At 55.4% G+C, this 25,549-nt stretch overlaps 2 protein-coding genes across 2 annotated transcripts; one reads left to right on the top strand and one right to left on the bottom strand.

Annotated features, from left to right (window-relative positions):
* The first annotated feature begins 43 nt into the window (after window positions 1–43).
* CHC_T00001831001 (hypothetical protein) lies at window positions 44–832 on the top strand. The gene is made up of 2 exons (XM_005712729.1): window positions 44–317; window positions 435–832. The coding sequence occupies exons 1-2, from the start codon at window positions 44–46 to the stop codon at window positions 830–832; spliced, it is 672 nt and encodes a 223-aa protein (XP_005712786.1).
* A 99-nt stretch (window positions 833–931) lies between these two features.
* CHC_T00001830001 (hypothetical protein) lies at window positions 932–1,201 on the bottom strand. The gene has a single exon (XM_005712728.1). The coding sequence runs from the start codon at window positions 1,199–1,201 to the stop codon at window positions 932–934; it is 270 nt and encodes an 89-aa protein (XP_005712785.1).
* Window positions 1,202–25,549: the final 24,348 nt, after the last annotated feature.

The raw sequence follows: 25,549 nt of genomic DNA, 5'->3' as shown, positions 1-25,549 counted from the left end.
GTTCGTCTCCATTGCCGTTGCCGTCGCGTCCTTCTCGTTCACCATGAACATGGTCTTTGACCACTTTCTTGTCTTTCTCAACGAGGACTTTGGCCTGCCGTTCAACAAGGCCACCTTCTACATGTCCGCCTTCAACCTCATCGCCCTCTTCTCAAAGCTCGGCGTCGGCCCGCTCGCGGATAGGTGTAACAAGGCAGCCCTCATCCTCTTTTTCAGTATCATGGGCATCGCAGCCTCGTGTATGCTCCTCGACGTGTCCGGACTCACCTTCACCGTCACCTCCAGCCTCAGCAAGGTTATCACCTTTATCGTCTTTTGTATGTTCCACACACCACTTTTGTCCCAGCCTCTGCTACCTGCTCTTTTTTTTTTTTTTTTTTCTTTCTGCTGACTTGGTACCTTCCTTTCTCTGCTTCGTTTCGCCCTCTTCTCAGACGCCATCGCGTACGCCGCCATCTTCAGTCTCACCACCTCAGTGCTGCCCGAGTTTGGAAACTCCAAGCTCGGTGCCCGCTCCAACTTTAACCTCATGCTCCTTTACTCCACCGGCTCGCTGGGCTCGCTTGCCAGCGGCTACTTGCGCTCAAACTCGGGCTCATACAAATGGCCCTTTGTTTTGAACATCATTGCGTTTGCCATCACCGCCGCCGCCGCCATGGTCAAATACTTTATCTACGACAAGAAGATAATGCCTTCCGCAAAGCTTCTGGCCGCTAAAGGGCACACGGAAAGAGTACATTCTGCATCATCTCCGTTCGCATCCTTCGATTCTGCTCTTCTGTCTCTTGTTCTTACCGACGTTGTCTTTCTCTCATCCTGCTGTGTTCGATAGACAAACTGATTCTGTACTATTGTTGTTAACTGCCCCGCTGGACACAATTCTGCATTTATGCAGGGGGCATCAGCTCTGCGCAGACGCAACGTCTCTTGGTCAGGTCATGTGGAGCGTTTTTTTCTTTCTTTCTTTTTCTTTTTTCTTTTTTTTTCTCTCAAAAGCGACTTTGCAGACTGCAGTCTTCAAAGTACGCCCCAGCTTCTTCGCACCGGGGGTTGCGCTCCAGCATCGCTCAAGGCATGAACAAAGGCTGCTGACGATCGGAAATGTATCGTGAACAACATCAAGAAGATGAAAGGGTCGGATGCAACGCAGGTGGGGGATGTACAGTGCGCACTGAAAGTGTGAAGACACACATGCACACATGCGGACGGTGGCGTTTCCAGACCCACTTAGAGCACCCCTCTAGCTAGTGGTTGAGTAAATGAGTAAATTTTTGATTTTTGGAGATAGATTTGGTCACGAGCAGCTCTACCCTCAGGGCATCTCCACTGGTTGGTGTTTTTTGGGTCTAATGATCTATGGCCCATGAATTTTAGACCCATTAGACAATTTCGTCTCCACTCGTTCCAAAAAACACTGGGTCTATCCCTACCAAAAAATACCGTGGGTCTATCGCAGGATCTATTCAGACCCCGAAATAGACCCGGCAATAGACCCGATCTATTCGCCACGTTGCACACGTGAAGCACAAATCTTGGCATTTCTCGTCCTGCCTTTCTCGCCACCGCCGCTCCCATCCCCTTCGCCTGGCCTACGGATTATTTCCAGTCATACGGTTCCCGCGACATTTATGTGCTACCCAAACTGCCCATGGCCGTCCTTCACTGTTTTGTGACGGAAAGAGCGCGCGAAGGTCTTCCATACTGCACACACGTACACATGGAAATTCATTTATCAGGCATGACAGAGGTACGCACATCTCCTCCCCTTTCTTTTTACTAACATATCCCTCCTGCTTCTCCTGTTTGGCCGTTATCGGAAGGGGAAAGTCATGGACGCCCGTTGAGGACGTCATAGCATGCAAGGCGTACATGAGGGTATCTGAAAACGCTGTAACTGGATCGTCGCAGCGGAAAGGAACTCTCGAAGCTCAGATTGCCGAGCGGTACAACGATTTAATTACAAACCATTACGAGCAGGGAGATGTGCTACTACCTCTGGAATCACGTTCCGGTTGCTCAGTCCGGCAAAGATTTAAGGATATCAAAGCAGCATGCATGAAAATAGAGGCAAACATGAAAAGGATTAAGGCAGCGATGACCGGTAATGTCACGGATTCAGATCATAAGCGAGTTGCTACAGCTATGTACAATGGCCAGGTAAGTTCTGCAACAGAAATGTACTTGTACTGTTCTCCGGATCCCGTCGAGCCCGTTCGATCTTTCCCATTTCCTGAAGCTTGGAAATTTTTGTCGAGCACAAGAATTTGGACATCTATCGATGAAGTGAAAACCAAAGCCGAGAAGCGTAGAAATGCTCAGAAAAAGCGAGCAGAGGCTGCTGCAGCAATATATGATGAGGAGGGAATCGCGATAGAAGAGTAACAGGAAACAGGAGCACCCGAGGTGCAAGTGCCAGACGCTATCTCTCGACCTGTAGGCGTCAAAAAGACGAAGAACATGAGCAATGCACTACGCGTCAAAAAATAAGCAAACAAAAAGCTAGAATTTCTAGGAAAAGTGCAACAAAGAAAAGCAATCGTTGCAGAAAAGGCTTTGGTACTAGCGAAGCTGAGAGAACGACGAGAATTTTTTCGAGCGAGGGGGTGAGCGCACAAGCAAGATTGAAATACCTCCGCCTTACCGAAAGAAAGATGCTCGCCGATTTGGAAAAGGACTTGGACGAAGAGTTAAGCAGCTGTCCAACGGAAGCGGCTTGTTATGGTGAGGATTCGAGTTCTGCACACGCATTGATCGCAAATGGGGAAGAATTTAATCATCCCGATGATGATGACCCGCTTCCAACTGAGATACGTACATCGTATGTCTCTGGTGATTACATTTCTAAGCCGGCTTCGAGGCCTCGAAGCATGCAGATGAAAGATATTCTTAATGAGACATCTACACATTGCGGTCACTGAGGGAGAGTCACATTTTTGTGACATACATTAAAGCTTTTGCAAGTGCTAACTGCTGCGACTTATTCCCAGGTCGTGTTCTGTCTTACTTTGCTCTGTGATAAAAGAGACGAACACGTTCATATATACTGCGTTGTACATTACCAAGGGTACTGTACTATGTGGAGGGGGATCCGACGGGCCGGTCTCGGCCTGCTCCAGGAACGTCGTAGGGGAGCTCTAATATTTTCGGGTGCAGCGTACAGCGCCCTGTGATTTTAGAGGCGGTAGAGAGTGCGACGTAATTGAAACTGTGTCAATCAGAGAAACCCAATCCCTGTGCAAGACGGTCATTCAGGTTCCGTATTAGCGTAAGATTGCCAAATATGCGTGATTAAGGCTTTTGTGAGCGCCACATGCTTGGCATAATCCCCGCGATTGTGCCCTGTCGACCCAATTCTAACTGCAGACGTAAAGCACCCTGTACCGCCGTTCTCACCATCGGCAATTGGCACGATGACGGACCTAGAGTCGGCAGCTATCAGAGCGTCAATCTCCGCATCAGATATCCTCACACCTCCGGTCCCATCGCCAGAAAACCCTCCTCTGCGCTCTTCGACGATCATATTGTGAAGTATGACACAGGCAGAGACAATTTCCTCCATATCACTTGCGCTCCAGAGCCTCCCGGGGGAGTATAAAATATTCCAGCGAGCGAACAGGACCCCAAAAACCCGTTCTACTGCTTTGCGAACTGCCTCTTGTTGCATTCGAAACATTTGCTTTCGCGGATTTTGTGTCTCCGGCAAAGTCTTGACAAAAACTTTGTAGTTCGGATATATTCCGTCAGCCAAGTAATAGAACCAGTCAAACCTTTTTTCTGCAATTACACTTTCCACGCGGAAAGGAGGGTAGACTCCGCTTAAAACCTCTGCAAAGTGCGGGCTGACATCAAGGATGTTGATGTCGTTCATGCTTCCATGGTACCCAAAGGCACAATGCCATATCCAAAGATCCAAATCGCAAATAACTTCCATTCCTAGTGTAGAGACTTTTCTTTTCCTACGTTATGACCTTGATGTGCCTTTGGTGCATCTTTCCAATCCCACCCTGCACAGTCCACACATCCCATACAGCCCGGAAATCCTACCTGTGCAAATCGCGCTTCAATGCGCTGAAGGTCTACTTGCGTCGGCGCGCGTAGGTATTCAATTCCAAATGCAGAAACCACACCCCGGCAAAACTCTCGGAGCGACTTCAGAGCGGTAGTCTCACTCATTCTGCAGTACTCATCCACAGCGTCACCTGGAATGCCGTAGGACAGCTGCCTCATGGAAGCAACAACCTTTTGCAGCGGATGGATTCCTTTTCGTCCTGTACAGTCCGAAGTAATCCCCAGTCTTATGTAGGCGTTTCTCTCCATGACACCGTCGTACACGCGGAGAAAAAGCTCTTTCGGCATTCTGAACCTTCTTTCGAAGAGGCCAGCACTGTAAACAAGACCCCGCTCTCCCGATCCATCATCCCTCATGCTCCGCTCGTCCCAAAAGTAATCCAGCATTATGCGACGATGCCCACTCGAAAAGTCTCGCAAGACGTTTGGACTACGTCCAGGACGGGATCCGCCGTGCTTTCCGTCATTCTCTTCGTTAAGCTTATCATGTGCTACAATAATTGCGACAGTATCGACAATGTCGTCGTCACTGTCATGCACGAGTTCGTCTAAGTTGAAATTCATGGTCGTTCTGTAGAAATACGAAACTGGCAGTTAGAGAGAGGGGCGGGGGAATTATGAAGGGAGGGGGGGCAGGCGTGCGAGACCAGAAGATCGACCATTAGACCGTCACTGGTGGAGAGGGGTCCCTTTTTAGCTCCATCTATCAATAGCATAGACCCGCGGCCGAGTGCGGTTTAATTTTTGACTGGGAGCCAGTTGTAATTCTCCACCTGGCATTTTGGACAAATACATTATATCCCATAGACCCTCGCCAGTGGAGATGCTCTCAGAGCACCCCTAGTGTATAAGCGTACAGGGGCCTCATATGAGGCCACAGTCCTCATATGAGGGCTCGCCTTCCATCTTCCGTAGCGCCCTAACACTTACGTGGAACCACAATACGTCCTCAAATATAGAATTCCGGCCCTTTTTCTCAGCCTGACAGCCATGAAAAAAGAGAAGGATCGCATATATGTCCAGGCCATCTCTCCCTCTCGAGTTTCCCTTGTCCACACAACCCCAATTTTTATCGTTCGCCACAACCGCCAGCATCTTGTTTTTATCATGGCCATGATCCCCCCCTCATCGCAGGCATCATGGTAAATGCAAAAGCCACTACCGTGACCAGTGCATGGCATTGTCAGCGCCTGTTTGGCGCTGATTGGAAAGACGGGTGGTTTCAAGGGAGAGTCATACGTGCCGTTCAAAAATCAGAACAGAGGAAGACCAGAACTATCAAGAGGTGATATGTTACTGTGCTGTGGGCGGTGTGTATCAAACTGAAAGACAAAGAGATGCTCCTATGCCATGTAAAGGCCGGACCTCATCCCATCCCCAAAGAGGGTATCCCAGACAGGGAAATAGAGGCACCATTTCCGTATCATATCTTGAGTGAAACAGACGCAGAGAGCATCGCGCCGCCAGCAACGAACAACGCCGGCAAACCGCCGACGCAAGGAGGCTTGAGTGATTCTTCTCCAAACACGCCGTCAGCAGATGGGGCAGGGCCGTCAACACATTCGTCCAATGTTGAAGACACTGCACAGCCGATTTTTGGATTACAGAATGATGTACTCGCGCCACAAGTTGAAGCTGCATATCCGGAGTCTCGAGAGAAATCCCAAGCGCCACGGTCTCAGGAAAATGATGTTGCTGCAGTAGCGCACGGACAGGAATGGAAACTGGTCAATGGGAAAGGGACCATAAATAAGCGTCCCCCGAAACGGGCGTGGAGTGTCACGGGGCCGAGTGGTGTACTCATTACTCGCCGCATAGCGCCGGCGCACCTCGCTCCCATTGATTACTTTTTATGATGTTCCTTGTAGTATAACGACCGGTGTGCGCGCGGGGAGGTTATTACCCGTGCGGCCGTGCACGGTGCACACGTGGGCGGGTGTGCCCACGTGAAGGGAGCGCGCGCGTTGACCAACCGGCCGTGGCGTGGCGCACGTGTACAGTAGCTCACCGGTCGTCCGTGCGGTAGTCTGTAAGCAACACGCGTGTACAGTAGTGCACACGTGTAGTGGCAGCGTCCGTGCATTAGTAGTAGTTATGGCGCTAGCTTTTTAATTGTGTACAGTACCCGGCACGCACTAGGCGGCAGGTACTGTACTACTGTACTGGGACAGGTGTCCGAGGCGTCCCTCTGAGAGGTTAAGACCTGACACCCGTCCCTACCGGTAAACTGGGGCAAGCTCGCCCCCGTCCCTTTCGCGCCTATATACGTCCGTTTCGGTTGTCTATCGCGCGCGCTGGCTTCTAACCCGTTACTGGTCGCTCCCGTTCACGCACCACGGGGCGACTGCGCGTAACCGGCCAGTGAGCCACGCCCTTTTCGCGAGCTCAGCCGATCGGTTCAATTAACGCGTCGCATCCACGCCGCGTGCTCCCTCGCTATAGCCTCCGCCTCTCAGCCAACCCAGGGCGGAGAGGAGATATCCCACATTCCCGGTGATCCACTTGTTCGTAATTATGACAATGACAAACAAGAAGCTGAGGATGGAAAATAGTGCAGACACAACTGCCGGTGATGTACTCAAATTTTTTGGGGCAATGATACTCCTTACCCGGATGAAGTTCAGCTCCCGTCGAGAGGTCGGGAGCACAACCTCAGACTGTGAGTTTATTCCTCCAATGAGCTGTGGGCAGGTCATGCCGCTACATCGCTTCGAAACTCTCCTACGATGTGTACGGTTATCTTACCAAACCGAGGAGCAAGGGGAATGGTCAGACCTCGAGTATCGCTGGCAGCTGGCTGAAGGATTTCTTGATGCGATTAATACGCATCGTGAGGCCACTGTCACACCATCAGAGCTGCTTTGCGTTGACGAATCTATCTCCAGATGGTACGGAATTGGGGAAAGTTGGATCGCGAAGGGACTCCCCTACTATGTCGCTATCGATCGTAAACCAGAATCAGGATGCCAAACCCAGAATATTGCGGATGCCAATGGACTTTTCATGCTTCCGCTTATGTTTGTTAGAGGAGCCGATGTAAATTTCGGAGATCATGTTCAGGGAGACCTCAACCATGGTACAAACGTTTTGATGAAGCTGTGTGCGCCGTGGGAGAATACCTGGCGTACAGTGTGTGCTGATTCTTACTTTGCATCTGTACAGGCCGCCGAAGCACTGTATGAAAAGGGGGTTCATTTTATTGGTGTCGTTAAAAACGCCACCAGGATGTATCCTATGTCATATCTCGGAAATCTCCCATGCCTGGTCGATTTGTTCAAAAAGCCCTCACAACCTCGATGGAAAGCAGCAGGGGGCCCTTCGATATTTTGGCGGCAATGTGGGTTGATCGGAACCGAAAGTATTTCGTGGCGAGTACTGGAAGTATGGATGATGCTGAAGCGTACACGAGAGCTAGATGGACGCAAACAAGGCACGGACCAATACGGAAGAATATTGAAGTAAAAATGCCAGCAGTCTGTGCCACATATTTTTCAGCTGCCGGCGCAATTGATCAGCACAATCGTCTACACCAAGATGATTTATATCTCGAAAAGACAATTGAGACGAACGATTGGTCGGTGCAGGTGAACTCTTCTTTGCTTGGGATATGCGTCTCAGATGCATACATGCTTTACAAGGTGGTCGGGGAACTCGTTCATGCATGAAGCCTCAAAAAAATTTCCGGCTTCTTGGATCCGAGCTGGTGAAGAATACCTATGATGTTACAGGTCTGCGATTGCGGCGTCCTGGAACCGCTGCCAACAAACCGCATTTCGCGGGGCCTCCGACAAGTGGAGTCTACGAACATTTGACTCCCACTCGTGACCATCGCAAGGACAAAGACGGTCGAATCCAGAAGGCAAAGAGGCAGCGGAAGTGCCGCACATGCGGTATGAAGTCGAAGTAGGTTTGTTCGGGATGCCGGGCGAAAACTTTTGGTGAGAAAAATTTTGGCACTCAGATACAAGTCGGTCTTGTTATCGGGAGCATTTGGGTGAGAACCACAATTCTGGTGAGGTCCGGGCCTCACTACAGGATAGTGAACTCGAGTTTTGAGACCGTGGGACAAACCTCGAATGTTGTCTCTTTTCTTGCATCTTGATTAGAAGCTATGTAGTCTCGCAGTTGTAAGAATACTAATGTTCTTTGATGCCCTGTAGCGTTAAGTGCAGTATTTGACCGTTACAACCGATTTGTCTCTTTTGTATTTTCAAAAAAGTAGAATTTCAGGGCCTCTGGTGAGGACCACCAGGGTCTCATATGAGAACAAATGTTGTACGCTTGGACACTAGTGGTAGAGTAAACGAGTAAATTTTTGATTTTTGAGATAGATTTGGTCACAAGCAGCTGTAGTGGAGTGAGTATCTCTAAAAAATTTATCATTTTGAGTAAATCTATCTCTAAGCAGCCGACCAGATGGAGGTAGATTTACTCATTTGCGCAAATAGAGATGCGAGTAGAATTGCGCCACTTGGAAAAATTACCATAAACTCGCGCCACCCCTCGTACTGGATGACCGTCACGGCTGCCGAAAGATCCCATCACTGCACAACACGTTTGCATTTGCCCTCTAAATAGTACACTGATAACAACAATTAACCTGGGCCAACTTAATTCTGAAGCCCCTTTTTCAGGTCTATAACAATATTTAACACGGTCCAGATTAATTGTGAACAAAGATTAATATATGGTCAAATCAGATATAACATGGTCCAGTTTATTTGTGAACCACTGGATTAACCTTGATTTCTTACATTGCTGACAAGTATTCAAGAAATTACGGCTCCACTTCTTGCCCATTGAAATGGACACGATGCTTGGATATTATTGTCTGCAGCTCAGAAAAGAGCTGCTTCTCTTCCCAAAGACCATATCGAGGCGGCGACATGCGTTCTTGCCCTTTTGGAACTCTAAATGCGACTTATCATAAGACTGTTTCCTCCAGGTCAAAACCAATAATAACCTGGTCCAGTTTATTTCTGAACCCAGGTTAATATATACACGAAGGTTAATTGCTGTGATCAGGTGTAGTGTTGCGCCTAGAATCGTTATCTCCAAACTCTAAATTTCTCACATTTAACCTCGAAATATAACTAAACCAGTAGTGGTGCTCTTAACGCTGCTATTGTTACAGTATGCCTCTCCAATTACATGATACCGTACCGTTCTCACTGGTCTAATTCTGGAAAAGGGTCAATTCTGGACAATACATTTTTGAGTACCCCGCCTTCGAACCTCTTTATCTCTCTCACACACCCCTCCCCCATCCTTCAATGCCAACCGCCCCTCTCCCAACTCCCTCATGCTTCCGTAGACAGTGCTCCTGATCGGTGGTGCGAACATGCCGAGCTCCATGCGCGCTCAAACTATCGCACATAACAAAAGAATTGCTAAAGAAAAGATGAGCGTATCAGACGGGAAAAAGCATTACAGCTTCTGCAGCGCGGCATCTCTCCAAGGGAAGTGTCCACCCGAAATGTTGTCACTCGCACGACAGTGTATAGTATTCGAAAGGCTATCATAGATGGGGACAGGCAACAGCTCGCAAAACTGCTCGATCCGGAAAAACACTTTGCAGGCCGTCGCACAGTTCTCAAAAGTGCTGAGCAGAGTCTTGTCGTTCACAAGACTCTCAAAGGAGCTGAGAAAGATTTGCCGTTGACTGTTCTCTAATGAAGAGCATTCAGGGCAAGATTGCGACAGGAAGAGAAAATGCATTCTCCAACCGCGTCCTATCCTCCGACGCCATACGCTCATTCAGAGCACGACATAGAGAATTGGCCTATAGGGCATCCCAGAACGTTTCCATAGCAAGGCTAGGGAAAGAGAATCCAACACATATTGGCAGTCTGAAGGAAGTTATTTTGAAACTTCAGAAAGAGGTCCCAGAGGTTCTCAGAGACCCTCACAAAATATGGAACTGGGATGAAACCGCTGTATGCGGTGAGTACGGTCGTAAAGTCAAGTGCTTCACGTCGTCCAGCAGCAAGCAGGGCGGTGCTCGCTTAGGCATTAGTGATCCCGGTAAGCACATGACAGCAGGACTTGCTGTCGCAGCATGTGGAAACATAGCGCCCCTTTTTGATAGCTTCTGGTAAGAAAGTCATGAAAGCATGGCATAATCCTCTCGATAGGGAGGACTTCACTAACACGAATGGTGTAGTACACTGGTTGTGCATCGAAAATTGGTTTCGTCATGACACAGAGCTGTAGAATAACCCCCCCTGGGGGCTTTTTAGTTAGATTGGATCAACAACAGGATCCCGTACTGCAGAGCTCGACGCTCTACAGTACAACCACGCGTGTCCACGTGTACACCACGGGGACAATGGACACGCGCATACACGTGCACACGTGTACCACGCGCGAACGAAGCGCGCACGCACCACGGGTAATACGTGTACTGTCAGCCTCGACATAGCTGACAGTATTACAGTGCAGGCCGACCTGCACTACAGTAGCCCACTACAGTACCTCGGTACTGTAGTGTTATGATAGATTGTTTTGTATATTAAATATGGAGCGGACCGACGGCGGCGGAGGGGGAGAAGCACGGACTTATCACCCACCGACCGTCAAGGTCCGACTTCCCGCTTATTCTAAGGTAGCACTCGCTAACTACCTTAGAGCGGCACCGAGCGCGGGTTGAGGACGCGCGCGGTACGCCCACGAGCTGGCTCCGGCTCCGCCCGTCGGTACTGGAGCGTTACCCAGTACCGCGTCGGGGCGTCGAGGCGTCGAACCGCTCGCGCGTACCGGCGTCCTCCCCATTCCCGCTCTACCACGCTACCCGGGCCCGCTGCCCGGTGCTGTTAGCTGGTGTCCTGCTTCACCCCCGTCTTCCCGATCGGACGGGGTGTCGGTCGAACTGTGCATACACCCCTATCGCTGGGGGTGTTTATGCTACAGTGGTCTCCCGACCTAGAAGACCCTGGAGTCCGATCTCCGAGAAGACTTCCGCTTCCCTCAGCGAACCGATGGCGTCGAGATGAGTCAGAAGCTCGAGCCCTCGATCCGCTCAGAAGCGGCGGATCTGAGTCCGGCCGCTGTGCAGTCCCCATCCGCCCCGTCGGGCGACGGCGACGCAGGTCCTCGTGACCGCGAACCGTCGCTCGGATCCTCCGAGGAAAGAGCGGCGGCGATGTTCGAACGCATAGCCGAATACATCGAGGAAGTCCGTACTTCCCTTCGGATCGATGTATCGGACCATGTATACACTCGATGTATGGCCGAACTCCGCTCCCTGCGTGAAGGGAGGTTCGATAGAGTGAGGCAGTCCTTAGAGAATCTCCGAGCACTGATCGACGAGTTACACTCGCGGATCGTGCTCGTCGAAGACTCCCGTTTCGCCTCGCCCGGACCGTCCGGGCAAGGTCGCCCTGAGAGACCGACCTCGGTGAGACGACCCCAGGACCGAACCTCTCCGTCGGCAGAGCAATTGGGTGCGTTCGCGCACCTCTCCGCTGAGCTCGACGCCACTCGTCGGCGTGCTCGTGACATGGAACGTACCATGGCCGACAGGCTACCCGGTGCCCCCTCGAGAGGGCCCGGTGGTACCGTACCTCCGAACGCCGCCGCCCCCGAAGGTTGGCGTCCGACTGGTGCCGCTACCAGTCGGACTGCAGAAGGAAGCCGTCCTCCGATAGACGCGAACTTTGCGTCTGGAACCCAAGCCGTGCCGCCTATCGCCGGAAGTAGGCGGCAAGTGGACCGCGTATCGTACGCGGACGAACAGGACCGTGGAGGAGCCGCCCGCGGATCCGGAGAACCGATGTTCTCCGTCGATCCCCGCTGGGGCGGCTACCCGCCGGCGAACTACGCCGAGCATCCAGGTCCGGTAGTCGTCCGTACGCTACCGGTTACCTCCTTTGGAACGCTGGGTCCCGCTGAACCCGAGCTCGAGCCGGTACATACGATGATCCAAGAGTTCAGCGCCGTTGCTGACTATCGTATGTATCGCTTGGACAACACTTCGAGGCTCGTTACCTCGGGTGACGCGGGACGGATCGCGAAGTACGTCCAACGTTGTCGTGGGATCCGTCCCGCGATGCGCAGCTTCGACGGTACCGACCCGATCCAGCTGCTGCCGTTCTTGAAGGATGTCCGAATCACCTTCAACTCGCAACACCTGACCGAAGGTGTTTCCTCGCGCACTTTCTCAAGCGCAACGCGGAGCGCCTGTATACGAGTTATACGATGCGTGGACTCCGCGCCGGCCAGCTCCACGACGACGTGAGCTGGCCGGGGCTCGTGAATCAATTCTTAAAACGCTGCCTCACGGACGACGTGTTAGGTGAAGCATAAGACGCGGTCGCTACGGCGCGACAGCAATCGCATGAGACGGAAAGCACGTTTGCTGATCGACTCGAGACTGCCGCGTTCCGATGCACGGCAGTCTTCTCCGAACAGTCCCTCGCGCACTACTTCGTGCGGGGACTTGCACCGGCAACCCGTGCTGCAGTATCCAAAACTGTGCAAAGGCTGCCAGGCAGTCAGAAGAACGATCTTCCGACCATCCGCCGTATCTTCACGGCGGAAGGTACAACGTACCGCGCTCGGCGCGGTTTACCTCTGTCGGATTCGAAACCGGCAGGGAGGGCTGGCAGGACTACGAAGTCCGCCGCAACAAGTTTGCCCGCCTCTACCGTCCATGTTGGGGAGGATGAGTGGCAGGCCGACCCTGTCCTCATTACGCAAGGAGCAGGGCCAGTGGGGGGTCGACCCCCCTCACGGATGTCGACCGAAACGACATCGAGCTACGCCACCGCGTTCGCGGTCACTCCAAGAGTGGGAAGGGGTACGGACTCCCGGGACGCAGAGCTCGACATATCGAACCGAGATGCAGGAGGCGAAGCGCCTCGCGTGCCCCTCCTCACCGATGAGGAGGCGTGGCACGCGGCGACCTTCGCCTCAACGAACGGCAGCGCGTACGTGTGCTGGCTATGCCGTACGTACGGGCATGCCATGTACGCGTGCCCGTTCCTGTCGCCGGAACAACGAATGCTCACGGCGTACAGAAACTACCGCTACCAGGTGGAGACGCGTCCCGGTGCGCGTAATCTCCTACGGCAAGCGGCGGGCGAGGGTCGTCCCCCGCGTCAAGGTTTCCCGAACCGATCGAGTGGGGGCGCACGCTTCGCCCCCCGTGGAGGCCGGTACCGTCGTAACGAAGTCGATCGTCGGGATCGACCCGCGTACCGGCAGGCGGACACAAGGTACCCCGGACAAGGAGAAAGAGGGGACCGAGACCGTTCTCGGTTACCCCAACAGGTACAAAATGCGATAATGTACCTGCAAGACTGGGTAGAGGATCCGTACCCTCTACCCACGAAGGGCCACGAAGGAGAACCGACTCGCTTCGTCCCCCATATCCTGCGACGACCGGACGCCGCAGGTCAAGGCCCAGAAGTACCCGAGTACTTCGCCAAGGCCGCCGAGCCGCAGTGGGGGAATCGTCCCGACCCACGCGGCCGGCTACCCGAAGAAGACCTGGGCGTCGATAGTCAGGAGGTTAGCTCCGATAGCACGGGTAGTTCGAAAAAAGGGTAAAGACGGTTACGTACACGCGGTCGCGTGAGCCGTCTTGTCCCCACGAACTAGACCCGACTCCGCGTGCTCGCCAAGGACACGGGGGGTATTGTCCAATAATACATCCCCCGCTACCTGAGGCGAGCACGGGAGCTCCTGTAATGCCGATACAGGAGGGAGCGCACGTCGAGGCCTCCGAAGGCCCGACGTTAGGGGAACAAGACACCGGGACAGCCGACGTTCCGGTGAGGCGTAACGATGGCGACGGGGGCAATGACGTCCGAAAAGATTTGGTCGACCCCCTGACTCCCGCGAGCCCAAGGTCGCCGGAGAAAGGTCCGTGTCGTACGGACTCAAATAATCCGAGGGGCCTCACTGATCCGCGGACGCCCCAAGAAAGGGGGAGAAGGAAACGCAAGCGGGCCAGCACCGAAATCGAAGGCCCCGGCGGAATGACCTCACCGAAAAGGCCGCCCCGAAGGTTGTCGACAGCGTCATTTGCCTTATGACGTCGAAGATTTACAACGACCTCGGCTCGATAGCCACAGAGGGAAATGCATTTAAACCCTGCACGATCGCCGTTGATACGTGCTCGGGGAATAATCTGGTGAGGAAGGCCGACCTTCCCCCCGATTGGACGCGTTACCTCGTGCACGACGCACCTCTGCCACGATTGGCAGGCGCGAATAGCAACCCCCTCAAGCTTTCAGCCGTCGTCCGCCTGGCCGTGCGGTTGAGGAACACAGTGTTCCGAATTCCGTTCGTAGTCGCGGACCAGCTCGCCGTGCCGGTCCTCCTCGACACGGCCTTCATCGATACGCACGTGCGATGTATCGACATCGAGGCTCAACGGATGGAGCTGCGCCAAGGCGGTTCTGTTTCAATCGTCGACGGAAAAGGGGAGCCGACTCCCCGTAACAGGCGTAGCGGACGCCAGACGAGACGGCCCGATGTACAACAGGAGGCCCCGCAGGCCATCCGAATCGCCCGCTGGGTCACCATCCCCGCCAGGTTGCAAGCCCGAGTGCGCGTCACCACCGCAGGGAGGGGCCTCGTATTCATGGAGCCGAAGCAGTCACTTCAACACCGACATGGAGTGAGGCTGACGAACGGCGTCGTCGAGGTACTGCCGAATCAGACCTTCGACATCCTCGTCGCGAACTTTTCGCGACGGGAAAGGCGGCTTCCGAAGCACACCGTCGTGGGGTACGCGACGCATAACCCCCTCGCGATCCTGACGCCCGAACGTCACGTCGCCAAGGGGGTCGCACACGCGCTACACCTGACCGACTTGACCGACCAAGTCGGGAAGGCAAGAGCTGGACGACCCAGCTCCGATGAGATAGAGACCGTTAGGAGGAAACAAGTGGGTACGGACGATCGGCCACCTGGAGACCAACCGACGGCGGGAGGCACCGTAAGCCCCCACAAAAAGGATCCCAAAAATCCACCGATGGATTGGGAAAAAGAGGTGGACTTGTCATACATCGACGATGACAAGCTCCGTGGCCACGTACTCGAGATGCTCCGTAAGCATTCGAGTCTGTGGAGCGGTGCGCTCGGAACGATCCGAGCCACGGAACACCGCATCGTTCTCGAACCGGGAACGAAACCGATTCGTTCGATGCCCTATCGGAAGGGGCCCGCCATGCGCGAGATGGTTGCCAAGGAGTTCAACCAAATGCTGAACGCAGGGGTTATCGAACCGGCGAGCACCGAGTGGGCATCCCCGGTGGTGCTCGTCCCGAAGAAAGACGGCTCTCTTCGGTTCTGCGTGGACTACCGGCGTCTCAACGCGAAGACGGCAGCGGATTCGTATCCGCTGCCCCGGATGGACGACTGCATCGAATCGTTAGGAGATGCAGCCGTCTTTACGACGTTGGACTGCAATTCCGATTATTGGCAGATCCCCGTCGCTCCGGAGGACCGGGATAAGACCAAGTTTACGACGCACATGGGCACGTTTCGCCACCTGCGCGTGCCGTTCGGCCTAAAAGGGGCACCGGCCACCTTCCAACGTGCACTGGATATTATCCTTTCCGGAGTCCGCTGGCAAATATGCCTCGTCTATCTCGATGACGTCATAGTGTTCTCGCGTACGGACGCGGAACACGCGAAACATCTCGACACTGTCTTGAGCTTGTTAGGGAGTGCCGGCATCTCCCTCAAGCTCAAGAAGTGTAGCTTCTTTCAACCAAAGGTACACTACTTGGGGCACGTCATCTCCCCAGGTAAGTTGAGCGCGGCCAATACGGCGGCCGACGCCTTCCGGACGTTTACGTTCCCGAGGACGCTGACGCAGGTGCGCTCGTTCCTCCGGGCGTGTAGCGTATATCGCCGCTTCGTTAAGGTCTTCTCGAAAATAGCCCGTCCGTTGACGGATATGACGCGCAAGGATTCCGATCCTGACTTCTATAATCCTACCGAGGATCAACTCCAGGCGTTCGAGAACCTTAAGGAGTGCATGATCGCTCCGCCGATCCTCGCGTTGCCTCGGCATGGACGACCATACATGATCGACACCGACGCGAGCGCCTACCAACTAGGCTGCACGCTGCTCCAAGAGCACGACCAGCCAAACGATTGGCGCCCCGTTGGGTATTGGTCTTACTCGCTGAACGACAGCGAACGAAACTACAGCGCTACCGAGCGCGAATGCTTCGCCGTAGTGTGGGCCGTCCGCACACTACGGCCGTACGTTGAAGGCACGAAGTTCACAGTCCGAACCGATCACGACGCCTTGAGGTGGCTCATGTCCGTCACCGAGAGTTCCGGAAGACTCACCCGGTGGCGGCTACGTCTGGCTGAATACGACTGCACCATTCAGTACCGCCCCGGGCGCGTGCACCAGGTACCGGACGCCCTGTCACGCCTCGTGTCGCCGAGAGTCGCCGACGTCCCTCGCCTCAGCGTCGAGGTGGATGACGACATTCCCACCTTCGACGCGGGCACGACCGTTCGAGACGTATCGAACGAGCTCGCGGGCCACGTTTGCATCGCGAGCTGCGACCACGAGGTCGAGCACATCTTCGCGACGACACGGAACCAAGCCAGCTCACGAAGAAGGTCGCGCGCCCGAGCGTGCGACGAGCCGAGGGGCGACGACGAAGCCCCCGCTCTCCAAGGACCCAATTCGTTCTGGGAGGAGAATGACGAGTTCGACGCCACCGACATCGAGCGCACCGCAGACCACGAGGCTGGCGCGCCCGACTCTTCGGTGGCCCCTCGGCAGGACGAACTTCCGGCTCCTCTTACGAGAGAGGAGATTGCCGAAGAGCAACGCGTGGATGACTTCTGCCAAACCGTTTTGGCACGACAGTCAGAGTTCCGGGACTCCGCGTTCTTCGAGGACCACCACGGGGTGCTCAAACGGAGACACCCCTTCGACCCTGCTATCGTGCAGGTGGTGGTACCTCGGACGCTCTGCGCCAGGCTCCTGCGCCTGTGCCACAACCCAGTCATCGCAGGGCATCCGGACCAGAACCGTATGTACTACGCGCTCCGTCGCGAGTACTACTGGCCCCATCTAGACGCAGATGTCGCAGCCACGGTGCGAGGGTGTCGAACCTGCGCGATGAATTGGGTGAAGCTGAGGAAACATCTCAACCGATTGAGATTGTTTCCAGCTACGAGGCCCCTCGAGAGCCTCGCGATCGACATCTTGGGGCCGCTCCACAAGACGAAGACAGGAAAACGGTTCCTGCTCGTGATTACGAACCGCTTCAGTAAGCTGACGCAAGTCGTGGCGCTCCGCACGATAACCGCATACACCGTTGCAGTTGCGTTCTGCGAGTCGTGAGTGCTTAAATAAGGCGTCCCGCGCACGTTGCTGTCTGATAACGGACCGCAGTTCAACGTCAAGTTCTTCCACAGCACGTGCCGTGATCTGGGGATAACTAATATGTACACATCGGCATACCATCCCCAGACGAACGGGCAAGTTGAGCGATACAACCGAACGATCGCTGCGATGCTACGCAACTACGTTGGCGAGCATCAAGATGACTGGGACGTGTACGTGGGGCCGCTTACGTACGCGTATAACTCCCACGTACACCGCACCACCGGCACGACGCCGTTCGAGCTCGTGCTCAGCAGACCACCGCCGGAGTTCTCGCTTCGACGACCCGACGGTGACGCCCGCCCTGCCCACAGAGGGTACCAATGCACCGAGTTCCTCAAGACCTTGGATTCGACAATCCAGAAGGCCTACGGGAGCCTGAGTCGGACGCAGGCTCGCTACAAGCGCGACTTCGATAAGCGCATACGACGGATCAACTCGCGACTCCGTCCGGCAGAGTACGTATACCTCAACCCCACCGACGGAGGGAAGACTACGAACAAGTTCACGTCCCCGCGGTCGGACCCTACCGCGTCCTCGCCAACGACCGCCGAACCATCACGATCGATCGTGATGGGGTCACTGAGCTGGTCTCCGCAGACCGCTGCGTATACGCGCCACCGCCGACGGACGCGCCACGGGGGAGCACAACAACCCCAGCTGACCTTGCCGACAAGGTCAGAGAGGGAACACAGTACGCTGTCGAGCGACTACTGAAGCACCGAGATATGCAAGACGGAACTATCGAGTTCCTCATCAAGTGGGCGGATTACGACACGCCCACCTGGACTGCGGGGACTCACGTCCCGGAGGAGTTGGTGTCTCGTTACGCCCAACGCCTCCGGAGACGCACTGGCATGGACCTCAAGTCAAACGTGAACGCGGACGTTCACGGTTGAGGAGGGGGCCCTCAACCGCTCCTTCGCGGATTAAAACGTCTGGCTGCACGAGCAGACCGGAAAGAAGAGACGCAAAAGTACAGCTACCCCATCGGAGGCCCACACAATGGGACGGCGCCCAAAGTCAAGACGTATTGACGAACTAAGCCAATGCGAGAAGCCGCGACGACGCCGCCATGCATCCATAGTCATGCCCATGAATGGCATCCGGCGGCTCCGGCAAGACGCAGAATAAAAGACAGTACGGACTGTCTCACGAAAACATGGCCCGTCCGTTGGGTGGGAGGGACTCCGACGAGAACCCCGTAGTCCATCCTCCAGGAGGCCCACTCCCCATGGCGGGAGGGGGTATGCGGATCGCCACACTAATGAAACCGTAAGCCGTTACGGGAAGTGGATCGACCGCACCCGCCCTCTCTACAAGGTAAGAGAGCCATGGCGGAAGACAGCCGAAGCGAGAGATGGTGATGCGTAGTTTCCTCGGCGGGAATCGTATACGAAAGACGACCCCCGACACGCAATTATTACGCCGGCAAAAAAACCTTTTTCGCAACTGCGTCGTTATGTCCTAGGAAAAGAGGACAAACAGTGGGCAGGTGTGCGCGGGGCGGTATTCGGGATGAAGTACAGTGAGCGATGGTGCCGCTTTGGGGCTCGAGACACGCGGAAAGACACGTCAGATCCGAGAGCCCATCGGTGCGCGAACGAGGACGGCACGAGACGCCCTGACACGGACGAACTGTGAACTATCTCGGAGCGTCTACGCCCGCCACCTCCGTACCGCATTGCACGGCATTTGCTTCTCGCGACGAACACCTTCGGCCGTCTCCGAGCGGGCACAAAACGCGGCGCAGAGAGAGGGATTGGTACTGCGGTCGAAGCGCGCGGGCGTGAGGCATTGGGAAATACCGTGACGGCAACGACGGCATAAGAAAACCGGCCACGACGCGGAAACGAGGGGGATCGATCAAGCCTTAACGGTGCGGGCGTTGTCTAGTGACGCACGATCGACGTCAGTGCGCGTACGGACAAGACGGGGACGACTCCCCTGTGCCCTGCCAACAGCGCGAAGGATTACAGTGGAATATGGACCGCGCCGCGAGCGCAGTTCCAAAAGCACCGCTAGCCGCGACGATACCCTACGCCTCATTCGCCCGACCATAACGCTATGAGGGAGGAGCAGGGAGGTTCGTCGACACTGACATGGAATCGAGACCAGCCGGATTCCGTCCGATGACGGGAGGAAAAGGTAAGGGACGGGGAAGAAGGTGTCATGCCGAGCGCATTCGCAGGCTGACCCTCCCCCAAACGTCGGCCCGCGGTGCGCCGGCTCTGTACGTCCAGTACAGACCGTTCTGACAAACCGAAGCCACCGACGACGGAGGGTTGAAAAGCAGATGAAATTAAGGACAGGTGAGAAATTACACCGTCACGTGCAAGTGGCACGTGCGGGACGCGCCACCCGAGGCACACGCAATCGGTGACAGGGCAGCGATACGTGCGTCGCGCCCGACACTTGGCAATAACCACACGACGCGGACTGCGCTGTGATTTTTTTTGGCAAAAATTCATTTTGGCGGGAAAATTAATTTTTGGAATTTTTTGCTGATCTAATCAAGGTCAAGGCGCTTTTGCGCAAATGCAGTGCTGGACAGCACGCGCGCGCGCATGTCGCGCTGTAGAGCTTGCGCTCTACAGTAGTTACTGAACAGAAACGCACACGCGCTCGCGGCACCTGCCTTCACTACCGGCCCCGCGTCTCCGCTCCCTCCTTCCGCCCGCGCAATGATGCTCCGCCGCGCGTGCTGACACCGCCCTGCCCTACGAGCCCTCACCGCCGACGGCGAGGAGGCCAAAGAGAATTGCATTCGTCGCGCGCTGCGCCCTCGCCATCTGTGGCGAGGGTTGCGAACGATAAGGACTGCGCCGCACGTCGTCGCGCGCCGCGCCCTCGCCATCAGCGGCGAGGGCCACGAAGGATAAGGCGTCCTCACGCGTCGTCGCGCGCCACGCCCTTGCCATCGGTGGCGAGGGCTGCGAAGGATAAGGACCGTCGTCACGCGTCGTCGCGCGCCGCGCCCTCGCCACGGACAGCCAGGGCCGGCAAGTCTACAGTACGGGGGGGGGGGCGGTACTGACCGCCACCACCCGGGCACAGGCCCCGGAGCGCCGCCGCTCGCGCCGGTATAATGCTGCGAACCATGCGGCGGGAGCCGATGGTGCCGGCGCGCCCTCCACGAAGGCGAGGTACGCCAGATAGAAAACGGACTTCGCGTATCCGCGCTCTTGCCTCGACGGCGAGCGGCAAGAAGAAGGGTAGCGAACGACTACGCGTCCGCGCACTTCCCCGATGGGGAGTGGCGCCGCCAGTGAGGCGAGCGTCGCGAGCGCAATTGTGAATGCCGATCACACACCGGACGGGCCTCCGCGCATCGGACGCTGCGGTCGTACGAGAGGAGCCGTTCACTCTCGCGCCTCCCGTTGCTCTACGAAGAGAGCCATGTTCGAACAGCATGATGGGCACGCAGAGTGACGACCGCCGGCAACCGCGAGGGGAGAGGCGCGAACCGTAAAGGCGCCGCAGGAAGCGCCTTGTACGCGATCGTCGCCCCGGACAGGACGAAAGCCAACGGAAGGGGTGAACAAGAACGGAGAGCACGACGCAAGAGGAAGTGAGGAACGAACGCAGGCGGGGGGGCGATAGGGAAACGAGGATCGAGTCTGGGAAGGAAGCACGAGTCACTCTACAAGCACATGTGAACGCGGACGTTCACACTTGTGGGGGGGCCGTGTAGTATAACCCCCCCTGGGGGGTTTTTAGTTAGATTGGATCAACAACAGGATCCCCTACTGTAGAGCTCGACGCTCTACAGTACAACCACGCGTGTCCACGTATACACCACGGGGACAATGGACACGCGCATACACGTGCACACGTGTACCACGTGCGAACGAAGCGCGCACGCACCACGGGTAATACGTGTATTGTCAGCCTCGACATAGCTGACAGTATTACAGTGCAGGCCGACCTGCACTACAGTAGCCCACTACAGTACCTCGGTACTGTAGTGTTATGATAGATTGTTTTGTATATTAAATATGGAGCGGACCGGCAGCGGTGGAGGAGGACAAGCACGGACTTGTCACCCACCGACAGTCAAGGTCCGACTTCCCGCTTATTCTAAGGTAGCGTTCGCTAACTACCTTAGAGCGGCACCGAGCGCGGGTTGAGGACGCGCGCGGTACGCCCACGAGCTGGCTTCGGCTCCGCCCGTCGGTACTGGAGCGTTACCCAGTACCGCGCCGGGGCGTCGAGGCGTCGAACCGCTCGCGCGTACCGGCGTCCTTCCCGTTCTCGCTCTACCACGCTACCCGGGCCCGCTGCTCGGTGCCGTTAGCTGGTGTCCTGCTTCACCCCCGTCTTCCCGATCGAACGGGGTCTCGGTCAAACTGTGCATACATCCCTATCGCTGGGGGTGTTTATGCTACAAGAGCTTGTTGTTATTCCACACGGCTCAATCAACAAAGCCGTAATTGTCAAAGTTATTCATCATATCAATCGACACGCGCGAAAAGCAGTACCACCCCATGAGCATATCCTTCTCCTATTAGACGGACACAGTTCTAGACAGGGCCATGTATGGCTGGAAGAATGCGAGAAGCTTCGAATTTTGATGGTCAAGTTGCCTGCTAATACAACCCATCTGTTGCAGCCGTGCCATCAGTCTGTGAATAGAATTTTTCAAAAATCGGTTTGGTCCACACGGGATGAGGTCCTGATGATCAGCCACATGACGTGGGCAAACTCTGGTTTTAAGATAAAGCTCTCTGTGGCGGGTTATCGCGCGTTGACTCCAGAGCTTGCCAGGAAGGCATTTTATGAGTCTGGATTATTGCCAATTGAATTTAGGTTTCTTGACCGAATTGGGCCTAGTCAGGCCAGTGATAACCTCAAAGGACCTTTTTGCACTAGTTTGAACACACAAAGTAGTCGGGCAGTTCGTTATTCTCATTTGGGAGAGGTTAGAAATGAACCGCGCGCCTTGCTAGACAGAATTCGACAATTATCAAACGGCTCTAGCTCGGCCAGTAATACACTACCAGAGATACAGGTACTGTTGAACGATGAGCTCAAAGTCAAAAGGTTGCTTGATACGCAAGTCTCTCCTTCTAAGCTTGCAAAGACTTCTCACCGTGGTCGTAAAGTCAATGCACCCATGGCCCGAGCACAGTGTCTTCAAGCAAGGTCAGAAAAAGGGACCCCAAAGCAAAGACTTGAAAGTGTCTTCAATTCCGAAAACGCCATTGATCAGAGCACTCCGATACCTATCGCAGGGACCACATTTGAAGGGAACAAAGAAAACTGTTGTCCAGGTGAGGACGGTGTTTTCGTGCAAAGGCTGATTGACTTAAAGGGAGACGTTCTGGATGATACTCCAATTGCGTCATGGCGCCAAGTCCGAAGAAGTGGCAATATCGGCGGGCAAGGGTGTGTTGAAGACGAGAGAACGGAAGTGGCAGCCCCAGGCCTGTTACAGGTACCACCTGTAGGCTTGTTTTACACAACAATCAGGTGCTTTATCAGTTCTTCTTCGCGAACAACACCCTTCTCAACGAACACACACAACGGAAGTACCCTAGAATGCGCAAGCAGTGATAAAAGCCAGCCACACAGGCTCTCAGGCAACAACCACACAGCGACTTCTTTCTCCTCCGCTTCCGTGTCGTGACCCCTTCCTCCCCCGGCGTACTCCTCAGTCCATTCCCATATGAACGTTCCCTGCTTCTGTTCCGCACGCGTCCGCGACCGTTCCTCTCAATCTGCCACCCTTCTCTGCGCTTGCATTCCAGCGGGCGTTTGCCCTCCCTTGTTCTTCAATTGGGCCTGAACTACTACTCGTCGGCGTGTCAACGAGCACCACGAGTTCTGATGCGATGACGACCGATCGCATCGCGTTCTTCCGTCACTATGAATTAAATGCACTGTCCAGTACCTTGGCGAACTCTTCTACTGTAGAATGTGAACGTGGCCCTACAGTACACCAATGTACGACACCTAATTCCCAGAGTCTTACCGCTCCCTGTTACAAGGATTACACGTAGGACACCCATGTCGCTGATTACGCAACAATCGTCCTTTGCAAAATCATCTGTCATCGCCTTTTTCATCCGCAGCCAGGCTCTGTGGAATGTATGTAGAGTCAAGCTTCCTTGTTTTTTACTCTCGGGGCTCGCCGCCGTCTTCGGCGGCTATATATGCTCCTTGGGAGTGATTGTTATGATACAGTTTTCTATATTACGACCGCCGGCGGGGAAGAAACGGTCGAAGGGAACGTTCCATCCTTGGGACGTTTTCTATATTACGACACGCCCCTCGTTTCTTGCACAGAGGCCTCGCGGGTGGGCGCGGTGTGCTCGGCGACGCGGAGTGGCAGTGCTGGGAGCTGGCCTTGAGGAAGGCGACGCGGGGCAGGGGCTTCGTGAGAAAGTCCCCCGGCTGCTCCGTAGTGGGGACTTGGAGCAGCGTGAGTGATTTGTTGGCCACCTGCTCCTGTATATAGTGGTGTTTAACGTCTATGTGTTTGGTGCGCTTTGTGGGGCCGCGGGAGTGTGCCATGTCGATCGCTACCTTGTTGTCGACCTGGAGGGCGATGACGGGAGTGCCAGCCGGGATGGGTTGGGCATCGTGACGAACGTGAGGCTTCCGGTCGATGCGCAGGGGCACAATGGGGCGAGTGGTGCGCAGGGTCATTTGTGTCATGGTCTTTGTCAGCCACGTGATATCCCGTGCGGAGCGTGAGGCAGCGATATACTCGGCCTCTGTCGAACTGAGGGTCACTGTGGCTTGGCGTTGAGTGGTCCACAGTATCAGGGCGCCGTTCGCAGTAAGGAGGACACCGGTGACGGAGCGTCGTGTGTCCCCGTCTGCTGTGTAGTCACTATCCGAACTCGCTTCGATGTGCAACGTACCGTCAGGCGTGCGCGGGTAAAGGACCCCGTCGTGGACGCCGCCTTGGAGGTATCGTAGGACGATTGACTCTGTCGGCATGTCGGCGAGCAGGTGCGTGTAGATGTCGACCGAGGACGCCCACGATGAAGGCAATCTGTGGCATGGTGGTGTCGGCTAAGAAGCGCAGAACGCCGACATCAGCGCGGTACGGTCGTGGGTCGGTCTGCGGTTCGTCGGCTTTGATCGCCGTCATGTCCGCGCCGGGTTCGTGCTGGGTATGGCGGGGGTTGCAAGATTCCAACTGGTGATGCGCGAGGAGTTCGCGGACGAGTTTGGGGTTACTCATCACGATGCCGGCGTCGGTGAGCTCGAATTTTAGTCCGGTATGTTGTATTGTGGGGCTCTTGCGAGTGAGTCTTTTGACGGTGACTTGCCACGTCTTAGTAAACGGGAGACAGAGTGCCACGAGGTCGGCATGTGATGGTGCGGTGACCATGAAATCATCAGTGTCGGCCAGCATGTGTGCACGCTCGGAGCTGTTTGGGAGTGTCTGTGTGAAGGCGGCGGGCTCGGTGTCGACCGATGTCCATCCCCACGCGTGTAGGCATTTGTCGCGGTGGGTGGCCCATAGATGGCCCGCGTCCGGGGCGCCTTGCATAGCGCGTTGCATGACGCAAATCTTGCCCGGTGCGGCATATGAGCCGTCAAAGCGCGGCGGCTGGTGCATCGTCTGTCGGTAGACTGGGTCCGACGGCACGCGGGAGTACGCACCGGGGACGTCCCAGCTTTGCATGGCATATCCTTTGGAGGCGGCAGCGGCAACGATAAGGCGATGAGCGGGGTGGGAGGCCGTGTGGGATGCCGTACCGCGTGAGTTGTACTCCGTTCCAGCGGACATTTGGTCACCGCGTATGGCGCAACGGGCCTTCATCTTCTCCGGGGAGCCCGTTTCATCCGTCTTGAGTTTGTGGGTCATAATCCAGGGCCGTGGGGTGTCGTTAGGTCTGCGTGTGGCATATAGCCATGTTTTGAGGACGGTGTCGTGTCTGTGCAGCTCGGTATCGTGCGCGGCGGCCCATAAGTCGGCGTTAGGGAGGGTGCGTGCCTCGTTCCAATTGTGCGGGGCTCCTGTGTGTGTGGCGCGGTGCGCGTGATCCGGCGGCTGATACGAAGTTGGTTGAAATTCGACGGAGCGTGTGACGAATATGCGGTTCGTGTGGACATCCTGCACGCGGTATTGGTGCGTGTTGAGAGCGCGAAGGT

Source organism: Chondrus crispus, genomic scaffold (genome assembly GCF_000350225.1).
Source record: "Chondrus crispus Stackhouse genomic scaffold, scaffold_115, whole genome shotgun sequence".
Taxonomy (NCBI): Eukaryota; Rhodophyta; class Florideophyceae; order Gigartinales; family Gigartinaceae; genus Chondrus; species Chondrus crispus.
Note: the sequence above shows the minus strand (reverse complement) of the source record. Positions and strands in the feature narration are given on the sequence as shown.